Here is a 17,611-nt window from a genome sequence, read left to right as displayed (position 1 = left end):
GTCACCCAACCCACCTCACTCTGTTGTGGAGAAAATAGGAGGGAGGAAGCAGTATTAAATATGTTTGCACCCTTCAGTTATTTATTTAAAAATAAGTAAATAAATCTATAGAAGACGTTAGAGATGGGAGAGAATTATGCAGGGAAATATATTTGTCCTTTCTGAGAAAGAAATAGGGCTACGCAGCAATCCAGTTTCAACAGGAAAAGATGATTTAGAGAAATCTGGATATGTATCAAAAAATTGGTTATTCTTTGTCTTAAAACAGGGATCTTTACCTTTTCTTGGGATCACACAGCTGCAAAGCATATAACTTTGGGTGCTCTGTGAGCGCGTGTAGAATCCGAATCACCTTTTCCCTGGTGGATCTGGATTTTTGAGAGCATTTAAAGAGCTATGTTGAAACTGAGTTTATCCAAATTTAAGGAACTTTGAACAGGATGAATTTCAATAATCCTCCCTGCCCCACAAAAATCTGTAGAATGATACTGTGTTCATATAAATGTACAGAATAGGAAGATAAAGTGGAAACTTCGTTCATTATATGTTCCTAAACATGCCTTTATAATAATACGAATAACAGCATTATGTGGTTAAAGACTTTTTTTTAAAATAAATGTCCTGTTGCTAAGTACAAAAACCACAAAAAGAGAAAGGGAGTCACATTACTTTCTAGTGCTTAAACAAATAAATTATTTTGCCACACAATAAACTCAATGTTAGGAATGTGTCAACAATAATGGTGTAGTGGGTTTGAAGAGGGCTGAGTGTACTGACACTGGCTAAGAGTCTGAAGAATTACATCCAGAAGTCTGATGTTGTCGTTTATTGCCTGCAGTGATGAATAAAACACAGAGAGCAAATTACTGAAATGTTACCATTCATTGAATGGGATTACTTTCTGAATTAGAACATTGAGCCAATAACTTAATCTAATCCAGTAATGCTTTGAGTGTATAATTTGGTTTTAACTTTTTAAAGATAACTTTTGTTTACCCATTTTAATGGGTTCAAGTGTTTGTGTTTATTTAGAGTATTTCTATAACAAATGGAATAAAATCTTGCATTTATTGAAAAATGCAGTATAGCAATAGGAATGGAGTGATCTTCCACTTCCCAGAGAAAGTTCAGTTATATCAATTGCTGAACTGGAGAGACTTAACAGAGCTGAATAACAGAGTTGGAAGGGACTTTGTAGGTCATCTAGTCCAACCCCCCCTCCAAGCAAGAGACTCTACACCATTTCTGACAGATGGCAGCCAGTCTCTTCTTGAAAGCTTCCAGTGATGAAGCTCCCACAACTTCTGAAGGCAAGCTGTTCCATTGGTTGATTGTTCTCATTGTCAGAAAATTTCTCCTTATTTCTAGCTTGAATCTTTCTTTGTTCAGTTTCCATCCATTATTCCTTGTCTGGCCTTCAGGTCCTTTGGAAAATAGCTTGCCCCCCCACTCTGAGACAGCCCCTCAAATATTGGAACACTGCTATCATGTCTCCCCTGGTCCTTCTCTTCACTAGACTAGCCATGCCCAGTTCCTGCAACCGTTCTTCATATGTCTTCATATGCCTCCAGTCCCCTAATCGTCTTGGTTGCTCTTCTCTGCACTCTTTCTAGAGTCTCAAATCTTTTTTATAGTGTGGTGACCAAAACTGGATGCAATATTCAAGGTGTGATCTTATTAAGGCTTTATAGAGGTATATCACTACTTCACCTGATCTTGATTGAATCCCTCTATTAATGCAACTTAGAATTGCATTGGCTTTTTTGGCTGCCGTTGCATACTGTTGGGTCATCAGTTAGATGCTGGTCACATTCAGAGGAGTCATTCCTTCACAGAGTTATGTTTTTCTCTGGATTAAGAACAGGCACCTTACTACTATGGTCAAATATGTAGAAGTAAGATACGTAGAAGTGAGATCCAATCTATTTTTCCTCAAAGAAACAACAGAGCACCAGAAAAGATAAATACCTTGCTCCAGCCTCTTATCTGCTTGCTCACTGCTTCCCTCCTCCAAATTCCCCAGGCATGATTCCCACCCCCTGAGTGCTTCAGGGCTCTCTTATCTACTTTTGAACAAAACCAAAATTTCCCCAGTGTTGGTGTTAATTATCTGAGTGAAAGCAGATCTCTGTGGACGGTGGGTGCACCCTTTTTTTGCAGTTGAACATATCAGGGTTCCAAAATATGTTAGTTATGGCCTTACTGTCATGGGGCTCATAAAGCAGAACCATCTGGACTGAAGAATGGGGAAATGAAAGGCTGTCTGGGTTTCATTACAACATTGTTGGGGAAGTGCTGCTGACCGAGGTTAATGTGTTGGCATGGGGGCATATTTTCTGTGCATGTTGCAGAAAAGCCAAAATCAGTAATTCATTAATGTGGGTCAGTTTGTTTCCAGAGTCTCTGGGATGTGTTGCACTATAGTTCCCATATTTCTCAGTTGGCATGCTGTGATGATGGGGCTGGACAGTCCAAATCATCAAACAATGTTTGATCAAGGAAGGCTGGTATGCATTAGATATGGATTGATCAGAACTATTTCCAAATGTCTCTTGGCTTTATCTGTGGAGATAAGAAATGCAACAGTTTTGAAAACCTGCTGATGCTACTTATTATCTTTTAAATGAGTTATGGAATTGTGCATTTCGTATAAGAATTATCACCTTCCCTTTTTCCAGTTAAAAACAATGCGATGTGACCGGAAGTTCACATATAAGAAGAATTCTCCTTGCACTAAGTGTAGTGTTCATACTTTGATGACAATTTGCCCAACTGGATGGATGAGAAGTCACAAGCCAGAGCAATGCAGGTAAAAGGTGCTCTTTTCTATCTCAGTGTGTATAATGTATTTTAGAACAGGGATTCCCAATGAATCAAAGGGCACTTTGCTTAATGTAAAGCCATAGGTTTTATATGGTTTATACCTATGAGGAAAAATAAAGAAGAAAAACCCCATAGCCAGTCACAGTTAATAGGAGACAACATCTGTCAAGCTTCTACTTTCTGTGCGTGCAGAATTTGAGCCTGGTTTGTGACGTTACATCAGATACGTAACAACCCTGATACCAAAGACTTGGAGGTTTCAATGTAAATAATACATTTCATTAAGTGACAGAGCTGACTTATGTAACCACATCTGATGTGTAACCACATCTGGATGATGTTACTACTTTTCATTTTGAGATAATTAGAGTGGAGTAAAGAAAGAATGTCAGATTACGGCCTGCGGCAAATTTCAATCGTATTATTTAGTAATTGAAACAGGAATAAACATATTTGTTTTCTTAAGTAGGCAAGCAGGCAGGTGGATGATAATGGAGAGGTAGACAGATAAATCACCCATTTTTAAAGTAGTACCCATTTTTAACAATAATATTTATAATAGAAGTCACTATGAGCAACACATCTTAATATCTGCAGTAAACTTCCGGACCTCCGAACCTTCCGCCGCGAGCTTAAAGCACATCTATTCATTTGCGCAGGACTGGATTAGATTTTTAGATTTTTAAATTTAGATTTTAATGGGTTTTATTATATATATTGTTCTTTTAATTATTTGGCTACATCAAATAAGTTTTTTAATGGATATTTTACTCTGTATTTATATGTATTTTTACTTGCCTGTGAACCGCCCTGAGTCCCTAGGGAGATAGGGCGGTATACAAATTTGAATAAATAAATAAATAAAATAAATAAATAAACTGTACCTTGATTTACATAACTGTAGAGTGGAACCTAGACTTTAAGTGCCACTGAAGAAAAAATTATTAATTCAGGTGTGTGCAAAATGTTTTGTGGTATTTAGAGAAAATGAGACTGAGCTGTTCAAGATACCTCTCTGGCTTAGAATGGTAATCAGGATTTCCTATGGCTATGAGGCACAAATCAAATTCAGACAATCTTTATTTATTTACTGTACCAATCTTTGCTTTAGGGTAGCCCTTGCTCACAGCTCAAGTACTGCAATGGTGGGTTCTACAAGTATATTAAAATAACTTCAGACATAACAAAATTTAAATAAAAATCAAATAAGCATCTGAATGCCAATAATCGCTATAAAAGATGCCAAAAATTATTGGAAACTATGACATACACTGTTTTTTTCCAATAGATACCAAAGCAGCCTTTACGTATCTTTTCCTTTCCTTATATTAATAATATATTTGGTACTGGTTGTCATTTTATAATGCAAAAAAATAATAGTAATGTTTTTATTTTAATCTGTGACCATAATAAAATTCAACCTATCTGTTTTTTTATTATTTATCTATCAACTAGCAAATATGTTTCCTCTTATTTTTGAATCTAGAGTAGATCATTTTCTCATAATTTTTTAATTTTTAGTCTAGTATTACTCAAATTGCAAATTAACATCTATGCTTTTTTATTGGATGCTGATTTCCTAAAATAATAGTTATGTTCTATTAGGTCCTATTCCTCATGTCTACATTTTGAAATTAAGTTCCAGAATATTCTAAATTCTTAATATTTTGATGCCAACCCATTTGCAGTCAAACGTACCTGCAGTAATTTATTTAGCTTTTGAAAACCAAAACTGCACAGCTTCTCATTGATATTGAAGTTGCTATACCTTGATTTACAGAAATAGGGCTGAAATTCAAGGGCTTAAATTATTCTTGTACTTTTAGTATATGTGGTGGGATTAATTTAATTTCCTTTATGATTTTCAATAATTCTCAAAGTCTTTTTAAACTGAGCTTCTGGTATGCGGATTAAATCTTTTCAGTGTAACTTGGATGGTGACATGTTAACTTTCTAAGTTAGCTTCTCCCAATCCGGAGAGGATTTCAGAATCTCCCAGCCAGCAGGGCAATTTATGAGAATCCTGAAGTTGAAATTCACACATCTAGAAGGAACTCAGGTTGGAGAATAGTTCATACTGCTAAGAAATTGGTAAATTGATAGCCATTAGTAATATGTAGTCAAAAAATTGAGGGATCTTAAAGATTTACTCTATGAATAGAGGAAGTATTTCTTGGAATAACAGAAAAATCATCCTATGCATGCAGCTTAGTTGACAATGTAGGCATCTTCTATTGGGTATGTTTGACAATGCTTAATATGACTGAATAGCGAATATGTTCTACTATGGTGTGCTCATGTCTGCTGGCTCCTTTTTTAAAGCCATGAATGGTGCAGCCATAGAAGTGAACCTGTAGCAGCAAGCAATTGTGTTCGCTATGCTAGCTTAACGTTGCATGTAAATAATACTGACACAACAAAGCACCTCATCTATTGTTAAACCAAGCAGAGGTGTATAGATAAAATTACAGAATTGGAAGGAGGCATTTTGGACATTGGGCCTAACAATTCAGTACAGGATTACAAATTAAAGCAACGTAGATAGATTGCTTCTCCATGTTCACCTCCTGCTTGAACACCTCCAATTCTTTATCCACATTTTTCATGAGCAATTTATTCCACTATTGTACTGATTTATTTATTAACTACTTGTTTTTTATTTAATTATTCAATTAGAATTTGCCTTTTTAAATCTACTATTCTTCTTACTCTGTTCCTGTGTTCTGAAATAAAAATGTTTTTGCTTTTCTTTAAAATTATATCCTTTTAGGTTTTTGAAAGTACTTCTTACAAATTCTTCTTATACTTACTTACATGCTTAAGTACATATGTTTATGAGTACATACCAGTGGTGAAATTCAATTTTTTTTATTACCGGTTCTGTGGGCGTGGCTTGGGGGGCGTGGTGTGGCTTGGGGGGCATGGCTTGGGGGGCATGGCAGGGGAAGGATATTGCAAAATTTCCATTCCCACCCCACTCTGGGACCAGCCAGAGGTGGTATCTGTAGTTCTCCGAACTACTCAAAATTTCCACTACCAGTTCTCCAGAACCTGTCAGAACCTGCTGGATTTCACCCCTGGTACATACCTGTACACACACATACACATATCTATACACACAAAACTGAGAACCAAGAGTAATGGAAATAAGGTGAACAATGCTAGATCATTGATTCTGGGCAGCCAAATTTGGGTCAGAAAAATGGCACTGCCATTTCTAGTTTTACCTTCAAGGCTGTTGATGGTGATAGAAAGTATTTCCAGATCAGATTTAGGCTTTTCTGTGCTATAGGTATTATTTGAATATATTACCTTATGCCCCAACTTGCCCAGCAACAATCTGGGTCCTTATTTTACTGACCTCAGAAAGACGGAAGGCTGAATCAACCTTGAGCCGGTAAGAATTGAACTGCTGAATTGCTGGCTGCCAGCAGTCAGCAGAAGTAGCCTGCAGTACTGCATTCTAACCACTGTGCCACCAGTAGTTCCCTGTTTGATAACATATGTGTCTGGGTATATGTGTGTTTTCCTATTTCAGATATACAATAAAACTGAGTGAGAACACCCTCTCTATGCCGGGGTGCACTTATACCTGCCTTAATCATGGTGAAGAAAAACAGTGCTGCCCTGGATACTGGGGTGCTGAATGCTATGGTAAGTCTTTGACTATAGGACACATATCACATAGACAAGGAGTCAGAGGTTTATAGGATGGTTTGGGAAGCATGTTTTGCTTGACAAACTTTTGGAGTTTGTATGTACTGAATCCATGGAGCTCTTGAAATCCAGTAAGGAATAAGGATTTAAACACTGGGCTATACAGAGGCAGGCAGCATCAGCATGCTGTTATACATAAAAAATATACAGTCTCTTCTTTTGCAATAATTGATTTAATCCATTTATAAACACCCCCAGTTGCCACATGTTGTACAGGCAATGTACAATGTTGACATACAATAGGAAAAGGAGAACAAAAATTTAAAAAAACCACGTTGAAGACATAACACAACAATTGCACTTTTGACACGCAACAGTCAATCCCAGTCAAGTCTATGCAAAGAATGGTCTCCAATTGTAATGGTGTCTAGGACTGACCTTGGGAGACAGGAAGAAGAGCCACAGATAAGAGGCAGCTGAGCCTGCAGAAGGAAGGCAGGGGGCATGGCAAATGTGTCAGAAGGGACTCTCCTTATTTTCTTGAGCTGTAAAGATGAGGGGAAGAGATGTACTTTTAGATTTTCGAGATTCTGTTATTCTGAAGGAACCAGATTTCAGGAAGGCTCCCTGTTATCTCGGATGGCCCAAAGAAACAAAATTAGACTCTGGTGTTTATATGAATACAGCATTCTCCACAAGACCATTGAACAAAGAATAAACGGGCATACATTGTTCATAATGCCTTGCAATGAGGATAAATCTGATTTAGCAATAGCAATAGCACTTAGACATACTGTATACCACTTTACAGTTCTTTTACAGTCCTCTCTATTTTCCCCCCAATATATTTTTATTTTTTAACAAAAAAAACAATAATACATTGTTCTTTTGTCATAAAACATATGACAAAAAAGAATAACAATACATAACATGCATTAAAAAAAAGCTATGTTTCTTCTTTACATCAGCTTTGTTTCCTTATTCCTCCCATGTTTATATCCTTGTTCCCTCTTTCATTTCGTTAAATAACTTTTTTTGTCCCATTCTCTTTTATTTCTTTTTATCTTCTATCCTATCTATGTTTCTGACTATTCATTTTCTTTCATATACATGCATATATAAGCTTTTTGCCTTTTTCCATCATCTAATATTTCTAGTCTCTCGTCAATTCCCTAATTTTACGTTTTCTAGCAATTTTCTGTAATCCTTTTTGATGTGGACCTCCTGTAACCATATCACATCTGTTTCTATTTTTTTAAATTTGCTGAGGGTTTGAGCTCTCTTTCTTGGTATTTGTAAACCATTAATGTTTACTAAAAACACCTTATTTGCCTCTCCCTTTTTTTATTTGTTCTATCTTTTTTGTGTTTTTTGTCTCTCTTACTCGCCTTCCTCCTTCTCCTTCTCTTTCTATCCGCTCTTTTTCTTTTTCTTGTCTCTTTTATGTTTCTCTTTCTTGTTCTATTTCCACTAGTATCTCTTCGTCTTGACTTCTGCTCTCAGGTTCCTCCTCACTTTTCTGTTCTTCTTCCTGTGCAAAGTGCTGTTCAAAAACATCCTGCACTTTTTCAATTGTGTCTACCTTATATTTTTTTGCCTGCCATGTTATGAGTATGCCTTCCGGTATTAACCATCTAAACCTGACCTTGTATCCTATTAATTGTGTTGTGAGAAATTGGTATTGTTGTCTCTGGTCCCTTATTCTGCGTGGTATTTGTTTTAATACTATAATTTCTTTACCTTTGTATATTATAGGTTCCTGTCTTGTTTGTTTGTGTATTTCATCTCTCGTTGCTCTTTTAATAAACCTGATATGTACCTCTCTTGCCTTTTTTTTTTTTTTGTTTACATTTATATCCCGCCCTTCTCCGAAGACTCAGGGCGGCTTACAGTGTGTAAGGCAATAGTCTCATTCTATTTGTATATTTACAAAGTCAACTTATTGCCCCCCCAACAATCTGGGTCCTCATTTTACCTACCTTATAAAGGATGGAAGGCTGAGTCAACCTTGGACCTGGTGGGGCTTGAACCTGCAGTAATTGCAGGCAGCTGGTTTTAATAACAGGCTTCTTATAGCCTTGAGCCACCACAACTTTCTATGTCTTCTTGCGTATTTTGTGTATACTTGGTATACTTGGTAAACTTGGTCCAATTCTCTCCTTATTTCTAGTTTGTCTTTTCCTAAGGCTTCTGATAGTATCTCTGCCATTTTCTCTCCCAAGTCTTCATCCTTTTCTTCTGGAATATTTTGGAATCTTAAAAATAACGAAGGTTTTTACATTTCCAGATCCGCAATTGACTCACTTAACTCACTATTTAATTGTAGGGCTTTCTGCTCCATCTTTTCTACTTTATTGTCAATTTGCTCTATTTTAGATTCCACTTTTTTAATTCTTTGTTCATTTTCTAGCATTACTTGTTGAATATCAACAATTTTATCTTTCATGTTTTTAATTTCCTCCTTCATTTCACCAATTTCAGTCTTTAATTATAATAATAATAATAACAACAGAGTTGGAAGCCTTCTAGTCTTGGCTTGGAAAGACCTTGGAGGCCTTCTAGTCCAACCCCCTGCCCAGGCAGGAAACCCTACATCATCTCAGACAGATGGTTATCCAACATTTTCTTAAAAATTTCCAGTGTTGGAGCATTCACAACTTCTGCAGGCAAGTCGTTCCACTTATTAATTATTCTAACTGTCAGGAAATTTCTCAAATTCTTTGTGTAGCGTTTTTGTTTCTTCGTGGTTGTTGGTGGTTGCTTCTTGAGTTTTATTCATTATTTCCTGTAATGTTTGTAATTGTTGTGTCTTGCCCGCCCTCAGAGCAGCCGGGGCCTTCTTACCTGCTCCCGAACACTGAGGAATGTATGCCTCCCGGTCGCAGTCCTGGCTCCATGCCCACACAAACTGCAGAAGAAGGAGAATCTCCCTGCCCCAGCCCTGACTCCATGCCCAGGCAAACGGAGCAGCTAGACCCCTCCCCCTCCTCCACAGCATGTGAGCCTGAGGAGGGTTTATTACCAACAGCTGATTGGTGTGACCCTCGCATCAGAAGATTGGATAGGCGGAGGCAACAGAGGGAAGGGAGGGGCAGGCCTTAATGAGTGCTGAGTCATGGAGCCACACCCCATGGCCTATATAAAGGATCTACTTTCTGGCAGTCTCTGAGTCAGGCAAAAGTCGAACTTATCTTGCTGAAGTCACTTACTGGTCTCCTGCCTGCTCTGAGGACTTTGCTAGGACTTTGGGCAGAGCTGCAGAGGCAAGCCTGATTCGGATTTCCCTGACCCAGCCGTCAGCGGAGGAGTGGGACACGACAGTAATATTATTTGCATGCTTTTCATGTTCATTGCCAGATCAGATTTATCTTTGCCATGTGCGGTCGTAGGTGAAGCTGTAGTAGGTGAAGGGATTGTCGCTATTTTTTTACCTGCTTTAGTGATAGTTGCTGTAGTTGCCATGTTTATCGTTTGGACGAAGTTCTCCCACCTTCACATATGAGAAAATATACCTAGGTATTCTCTTTTTAAAATATTTTTCACACAGGATATTCTGTATTTAAATACACAAATATATCTTATTTTCTACAATCTTTGTATCTCTATTGTTCTTTATGCAATTTTCCCCTTTCTTCTTCTCCCACACTTGTAACACTTTCTTATGTATGTTACACTTGTGTGTGTGTGTGTGTATGTGTGTGTGTGTGTATATATATACATATACATATATATATATATATTCTGAGGTTTTCGCGGGTGTTTGTATGTAGGTCTTTGGTTATTCGGGTTTTCTCCCGAGCAATGTGTGATTGCAGCTGTTTCTTCCTTTTTAACTGCTAGTGGGAGTTTGAACTGACTGGGTGGGAGCTTGGCTGTGCTCTGATTGGATGGGGTTTTTTTGTGCTCTGATTGGATGAGGGTGTGTCCTGTGTTGGTGGGGGCTTGGTTGTGCTCAGATTAGTCTGAGTTGCAGGGGAATTTGAGCTGGTGAGCTGCAATGCTGTTGTTTGGCTTCGTGTTTGTGGTCGTGCTACATCTTCATAGTGGGTGTCTGTCTGCTGTATGTATGGATTGGAGGGGTTTGAAATGGCTAATGTTGCAGCTGCGGTCTGGCTTCTGGTCCTTGGTCGTGCTTCCTGATCAGTGTGGGTTTGGGTCTGTTTTCTGGGTGGATGTGTGGTGGTGACATCCTGTGTGGACCTCGTGAGTGTGGGTCTGGTGTCATTCCTCGTGTTAGGGACTCGTTTGTCAATAAGGGCGGGTTTCCAAATGGCTGGTTTCCAAATGGCTGGTAGGTGGGAGGTATCATCTCGTTTGTTCATGCTGTGCGGGCGTTTTTCTATCTCAATGGCTTCTCTGATTATTCTGTTGTTAAAGTGTTCAGTTTTGGCGATAGTTCTGGTCTTTGTAAAGTCAATATCGTGTCCTGTGGCTTTAAGGTGTTGGACCAGGGAAGAAGTTGGTTCCTCTTTTTTGACTGAGTTCTTGTGTTCTTCAATGCGTGCACTTATTCTTCTGTTGGTTTGTCCGATGTATGTGGTGGGGCAGGCGGTGCATGGGATTTCATATACTCCTTGATTTTCTAACTCAATTTTGTCTTTGGGGTTTCTTAGGATGGTGGATATTTTTTGGTTTGTGCAGAATGCTGTCTTGATGTTATGTTTGTGGAGGATCTTGCTGATTCTGTCTGTGGTGCCTTTTATATATGGGAGGAGGGCTGTGCCGTTTCTTGTTCTCTGTCTTGGATTTTAGTGGGGGGTTCTTTTTGGATTAGTTTGGTAATCTTATTTCTCTGGAATCCATTGGATGTTAGTACGTTTGTGAGAGTGTGTAGTTCGGTTTTTAGGTGTTGTTCGTCAGCTAAGCGTTTTGTTCTAGAGATGAGTGTCTTGGCTACGGAGTTGATCTGTGCTGGGTGGTGGTGTGAGAGTGCGTGCAGATAGCGGTTTGTGTGTGTTTTCTTCTGGTAGATGGTGTGTCCTAGGGAGCCATTGGGTTTCTTGTAGGAAGGGAAATTGGTTGTTAACTTCTGTTTCCATGGTGAACTGTATTTTGGGGTGTAGGCTATTGAGGTGTGTGAGGAAGTTGTCAAGTTTTTCTTTCCCGTGTGGCCAGATTATGAAGGTGTCGTCTACGTATCTGAGCCAGAGTTTGGGTTTGTGATCAGATTTTTCTAGTGCTTGGGTTTCAAAGTGTTCCATGTAGAGGTTGGCAATGACAGGTGAGAGGGGTGATCCCATGGGTGCTCCTTCTATTTGTTTGTATTTTTGTCCATTATAGATGAAGTATGTGTTGGATAGGCAGTGGTTGGTCAGATCTAGGATGTGCTTGGGGGGGTTATATTTGTTTTGGATAGCTGTCAAGGCTTCTTTGATTGGCACTTGGGTGAAGAGGGATATGACATCAAAGCTCACGAGTAGGTCGCTGGGCTGTAAGTTTTGTTTCTTTATGATCTCTATGAACTGGAATGAGTTTTTTACGTGTGAGGTGATGGATTCTGCATAGGGCTGTAGTTGTTTGGCGAGAAATTTGGCTAGGTTTTGTAGAGGTGAGCCTATGGAGCTGACTATGGGTCTGAGTGGGGTTCCTTCTTTGTGTATCTTGGGGAGGCCGTAGAGCTTAGGGCATCTGGATGATTTCTCTCTGGGAATGATTCTTTGTTGGATTTCTTCGCTGATGGGGGAGGCTTTTATTTTGGATCTAGTGGTTTTTTCTAGGTAGGTGGTGGGGTCTGTTTTTAGGGGCTTGTATGCAGGGTTTTGGAGTAGGTTGGTTAATTTGGTTTGGTAGTCAGATGTGTTCATAACCACCGTGGCGTTGCCCTTGTCTGCTGGTAGGATTATGTTGGTGTCTTTTTTCAGGTTAAGTAGTGCTGTCTGTTCCTCTTTGGGTAAGTTGGTTTTATTTATTATTTATTTATTTATTTATTTATTTATTATTTAAATTTGTATACCGCCCTTCTCCCGAAGGACTCAGGGCGGTTCACAGCCAAGTAAAATGCACAATACATACAATTAAAATACTAATAAAAAACTTATTTAAATTGGCCATAATTAAAATTTGGAAGTAAAACCCATTTAAAAACCCATAACTTAAAAAACTAACCCAGTCCAGCGCAGATAAATAAGTAAGTTTTGAGCTCGCGGCGAAAGGTTCGGAGGTCCGGAAGTTGACGAAGTCCTGGGGGGAGCTCGTTCCAGAGGGCGGGGGCCCCCACAGAGAAGGCCCGTCCCCTGGGTGTCGCCAGACGACATTGTCGCCCCGACGGCACCCTGAGGAGTCCCTCTCTGTGAGAGCGCACGGGTCGGTGAGAGGTATTTGGTAGCAGCAGGCGGTCCCGTAAGTAACCCGGCCCTATGCCATGGAGCGCTTTAAAGACGTTCACCAACACCTTGAAGCGCACCCGGAAGGCCACAGGTAGCCAGTGCAGCCTGCGCAGGATAGGTGTCACTCGGGAGCCACGAGGGGCTCCCTCTATCACCCGCACAGCTGCATTCTGGACCAACTGCAGCCTCCGGATGCCCTTCAGGGGGAGCCCCATGTAGAGAGCATTGCAGTAGTCCAGACGAGACGTCACAAGGGCGTGAGTGACTGTGCACAAGGCATCCCGGTCTAGAAAGGGGCGCAACTGGCGCACCAGGCGAACCTGGTGGAAAGCTCTCCTGGAGACGGCCGTCAAATGATCTTCAAAAGACAGCCGTGCATCCAGGAGAACGCCCAAATTACGCACCCTCTCCATCGGGGCCAATGACTCGCTCCCGACAGTCAGCCGCGGACTCAGCTGACTGTACCGGGATGCCGGCATCCACAGCCACTCCGTCTTGGAGGGATTGAGCTTGAGCCTGTTTCTCCCCATCCAGACCCGTACGGCTTCCAAACACCGGGACAGCACTTCGATAGCTTCATTGGGGTGGCCCGGTGTGGAAAAGTACAGCTGGGTGTCATCAGCGTACAGCTGGTACCTCACACCAAAGCCACTGATGATCTCACCCAGCGGCTTCATATAGATGTTGAACAGAAGGGGCGAGAGAATCGACCCCTGCGGCACCCCACAAGTGAGGCGCCGCGGGGTCGACCTCTGCCCGTCAACACCGTGTGCGACGGGTCGGAGAGATAGGAGGAGAACCACCGATAAACGGTGCCTCCCACTCCCAACCCCCCCAACCGGCGCAGCAGGATACCATGGTCGATGGTATCAAAAGCCGCTGAGAGGTCTAATAGGACCAGGGCAGAGGAATAACCCCTATCCCTGGCCTCCAGAGATCATCCACCAACGCGACCAAAGCCGCCTCAGTGCTGTAACCGGGTCGGAAGCCGGACTGAACGGGTCCAGATAGACAGTTTCCTCCAGGTGCAGGGGAAACTGATATGCCACCATACTCTCTACAACCTTCGCATGAGCGGGTTGGAGACCGGACGATAATTACCTAAAACAGCCGGGTCCAGGAAGGCTTCTTGAGGAGGGCCTCACCACCGCCTCTTTCAAGGCGGCCGGAAAGACTCCTCCAACAAGGAAGCGCTCGTAATCCCTGGAGCCAGCCTCGTGTCACCTCCTGAGTGGCCAGCACCAGCCAGGAGGGGCACGGGTCCAGTAAACACGTGGTGGCATTCAATCTACCCAGCAACCTGTCCATGTCCTCGGGAGTCACAGGGTCAAACTCATCCCACACAACATCACCAAGACCGCCCTCAGATACCTCGTCTGAATCGCCACAATTTTGGTCCAGACCGTCCCTAAGCTGAACGATTTTATCGTATAGATAACCGTTAAACTCCTCAGCACGTCCCATAGCGGGTCATCCCGCTCCCCTGGTGAAGGAGGAGCGGGTCACCAAACAGGGCAGCTGGGCGGTTATCTGCCGACGCAATGAGGGAGGAGGCGTAGGAACGCCTCGCTTCCCTCAGTGCCACTAGGTAGGTCCTGGTATAGGATCTAACTAGTGTCCGATCAGCCTCTGAACGGCTGGACCTCCAGGAACTCTCTAGGCGTCTTCTCCCCTTCTTGGGTGGCTTGCTGCTGCAGAGGATGTTGGTGATTTCGAGTCTGGTTTTGTTAGCGTCATCGGGGTTGATTTTGGTCAGGCTGGTTTCAACTCCGCATATAATGGTTTCGGTGGGGATGTATTTGGGAGTGACTGCAAAGTTGAATCCTTTGGAAAGGACATCGGTTTCAGCTTTGGTGTTTGTATATATATATGTTTGTATATATATATGTTTGTATATATATATGTTTTCTGAGGTTTTCGTGGGTGTTTGTATGTAGGTCTTTGGTTATTCGGGTTTTCTCCCGCGTAAAATTGGAAGTGTCTTGGCGACGTTTCGACGAAGTATCATTCTTCATCTTCAGGCTTCAGCTTCATGCTTCTGGGAAAGACCTATATATATGGTCATGAACATGAAGCCAAACAACAGCAATGCAGCTCACCAGCTCAAATCCCTCTGCAACTCAGACTAATCTGAGCAGAACCAAGCCCCCACCCAAACAGGACACACCCCCATCCAATCAAAGCAAAAAAAAACCCATCCAATCAGAGCACAGCCAAGCTCCCACCCAGTCAGTTCAAACTCCCACTAGCAGTTAAAAAGGAAGAAACAGCTGCAATCACACATTGCTCCCAGAAGCACGAAGCTGAAGCCTGAAGATGACGAATGAGACTTCGAAACGCCAAGACACTTCCAATTTTACGCGGGAGAAAACCTGAATAACCAAAGACCTACATACAAACACCATGAAAACCTCAGAAAAATATATATATATATATATATATATATATATATATATATATATATATATATATATATATATATATATATATATATATATATATATTTATATATATATATATATATATATATATATATATATATATGTAGGTCTTTGGTTATTCGGGTTTTTCCCCGCGTAAAATTGGAAGTGTCTTGGCGAATTCTTAATCACCCTATGTAATACATATATTTATACAGTTCTATTTTTTTATACTCCTCTTAATTTCTAAATTTTAACAATATTTCTTTACTCAACATTGATATAAATATATAAAGTTGTCAATATAAATCCAGTATTATTCCAGTTAATCCAATAATCAACTTAATTCAGTTCAATAATTCATTCAGTTCCATTCGATTTATCATCTGTACCAAGGTGTTGCAATATTACATCAGTCTTATTTCCAATTTCCTCTTCAGACTCAGCTTTTAATATATCCACAATTCCACCAGATGGCTCCTCTTATTTCTTCTTCTGCTTCTTCTCCTCTTTTTGTTTTTCCCTCCCCTTCTATAAGTCCAATCAATCCACTATTCCATTTTACAGAAGTATTTGTCCATCAAAGTTCAAATTTCACAAATCTTTTATCTTGCCAAATTATATTTCATTAGCCAGTAGTTTTAGTCTCTATTTTCCAGTTCAAATTTTAAATCTTTAGTTCTAATCCATCCTTATTTATGTTTTCAAATTCTCTTCATCTCCTTTTATTTATCTCAGCTCATTTTTCTTTAAGTCTCTCACTCACCAATCGTTGCAATTTGTGGATTTCAATCTGGGCCCCAAACTGCTGTGCGCTGTTCTCAGTGTATTTTATCTCTCCAATCTGCAGTTTACTCCATTTTAGCCGCCTTCCCAGACATGCTGTGTCACTCTCTCTCTGCCTTTTTCTCTTCCGCGCTTTCTCTTTATCACATGCCTCTAAACTTCTGGGGTTTTTCCTCTGTCAAACACTGCTGTGCTTTTCACTCTTTGCTTCCCACTTGTGCAGTATTCATCTGGCCATAAAGACCGACTTCCTCTCCACCAGTTTAAGAGTGCTGCTCCTGACTACTCGGGTGGTTGCTTTCCATCCCCAGTGCCTACGGAATTTCATCTTTAGTTTATCGATTCCCTCCAAGGTCGATAGTGCCCTAAAAGTGGGCTCTTAGGGAAGATTTTTCAGGGTTTAGGGACAGAAATCCGTTCCCTTACCCTGCTCCACGATGACATCACTGCCAGAAGTCCTTACAGTCTTCTCTAAGCAGTTTACATATAGTCAGCATATTGCCCCCGATAATCTGGGTCCTCATTTTACCCATTTTACTATTTTACTTGAAAGGATGGAAGGCTGAGTCAACCTTGAGCCTGGTGCGATTTGAACTGCCAAATTGCAGTCAGCCAGCAGTCAGCAGAAGTAGCTTGCATTACTGCACTCTAACAACTGTGCCACTATGGTTCATTTAATCAAAACACACTTTTTAAGACACAGTTTTTAAATCAAACTAAACATGGGTAATTCTCTTCCTTTTATAGAATGTCCTGGTGGACCTGGAAACATGTGCAACCAACATGGAACCTGCTTGGATGGCATTGCGAATAACGGAACTTGCATTTGTAATGTAAGACTGGGTTTATTTTCTCCAAGAATGTATTACTAGCAGTAGGCTAGACAGTTTATACCGAAGACCATTCTTCTGGTGCATCATGTCTATGGAGATTGTCAGTCATCCAGACCATGGTTGTTTTCCCAAAGATGCTTTTTTTCAAGAGGCAACTGGACTTCCTTGTTTTTTTGTTTTTTGTAAACGTTTTGCTTCTTCTCCAAGTCCCCCCATTTTTTAAATAATTTTTTTTTGTAATATTTTGTTCTTTTCACCAAAACATTTATGCATCATTTGGCAACTGCGTGCAAGGGGCAATTACCGCTGATTATCCTATTCCAAATAGGATAATCTATTACATTGCTAAGTTTCCTTTATTGAACGGAGAGGATTCTAATTCAGCCAGCTTCTCTCCTGGATACTCTTGATTACAAATGAAAAGAGGAATTGTGGATGGAGCATGCGAGGGCTTAGAAGAAACTTGATTCAGTGCCATCTTCTTCTTTACGTGTGCGCCCTATTCTGGAATAATGATTAAATGAAACATTTACATTACATTGACTGTTCATTTTATGATCTACGTTGCCTTAAGTAATTGATCCTCCTTTCTTCTAAATACAGTCTGTTCCTTTTTAAAAAAAAACAAAACCTATTGTTTATACAATAGTGACTTCTTGAAAGAACAAAGGAGATTTAATTTTAACATTACCAAGGCTTCAAATTGATAATAATATATGTGGATAGATTCTTTGTATACTGTGCATTATTCCACAGAAATAAGCCA

General features: G+C 40.5%; 1 protein-coding gene across 1 annotated transcript in view; it reads left to right on the top strand.

Moving 5' to 3' along the window:
• The window catches only part of STAB1 (stabilin 1), a 139,278-nt gene that overhangs the window by 1,814 nt on the left and 119,853 nt on the right, over positions 1-17,611 (top strand). Inside the window, exons 2-4 of the mRNA XM_058173998.1 lie at positions 2,679-2,809; positions 6,362-6,477; positions 16,760-16,845. Coding sequence (XP_058029981.1) covers positions 2,679-2,809; positions 6,362-6,477; positions 16,760-16,845 — 333 coding nt within the window. The remainder of the gene's footprint in view (positions 1-2,678; positions 2,810-6,361; positions 6,478-16,759; positions 16,846-17,611) is intronic.

This window comes from Ahaetulla prasina, chromosome 2, assembly GCF_028640845.1.
Source record: "Ahaetulla prasina isolate Xishuangbanna chromosome 2, ASM2864084v1, whole genome shotgun sequence".
NCBI lineage: Eukaryota > Metazoa > Chordata > Lepidosauria > Squamata > Colubridae > Ahaetulla > Ahaetulla prasina.
This window is presented reverse-complemented; position numbering and strand designations above follow the sequence as displayed.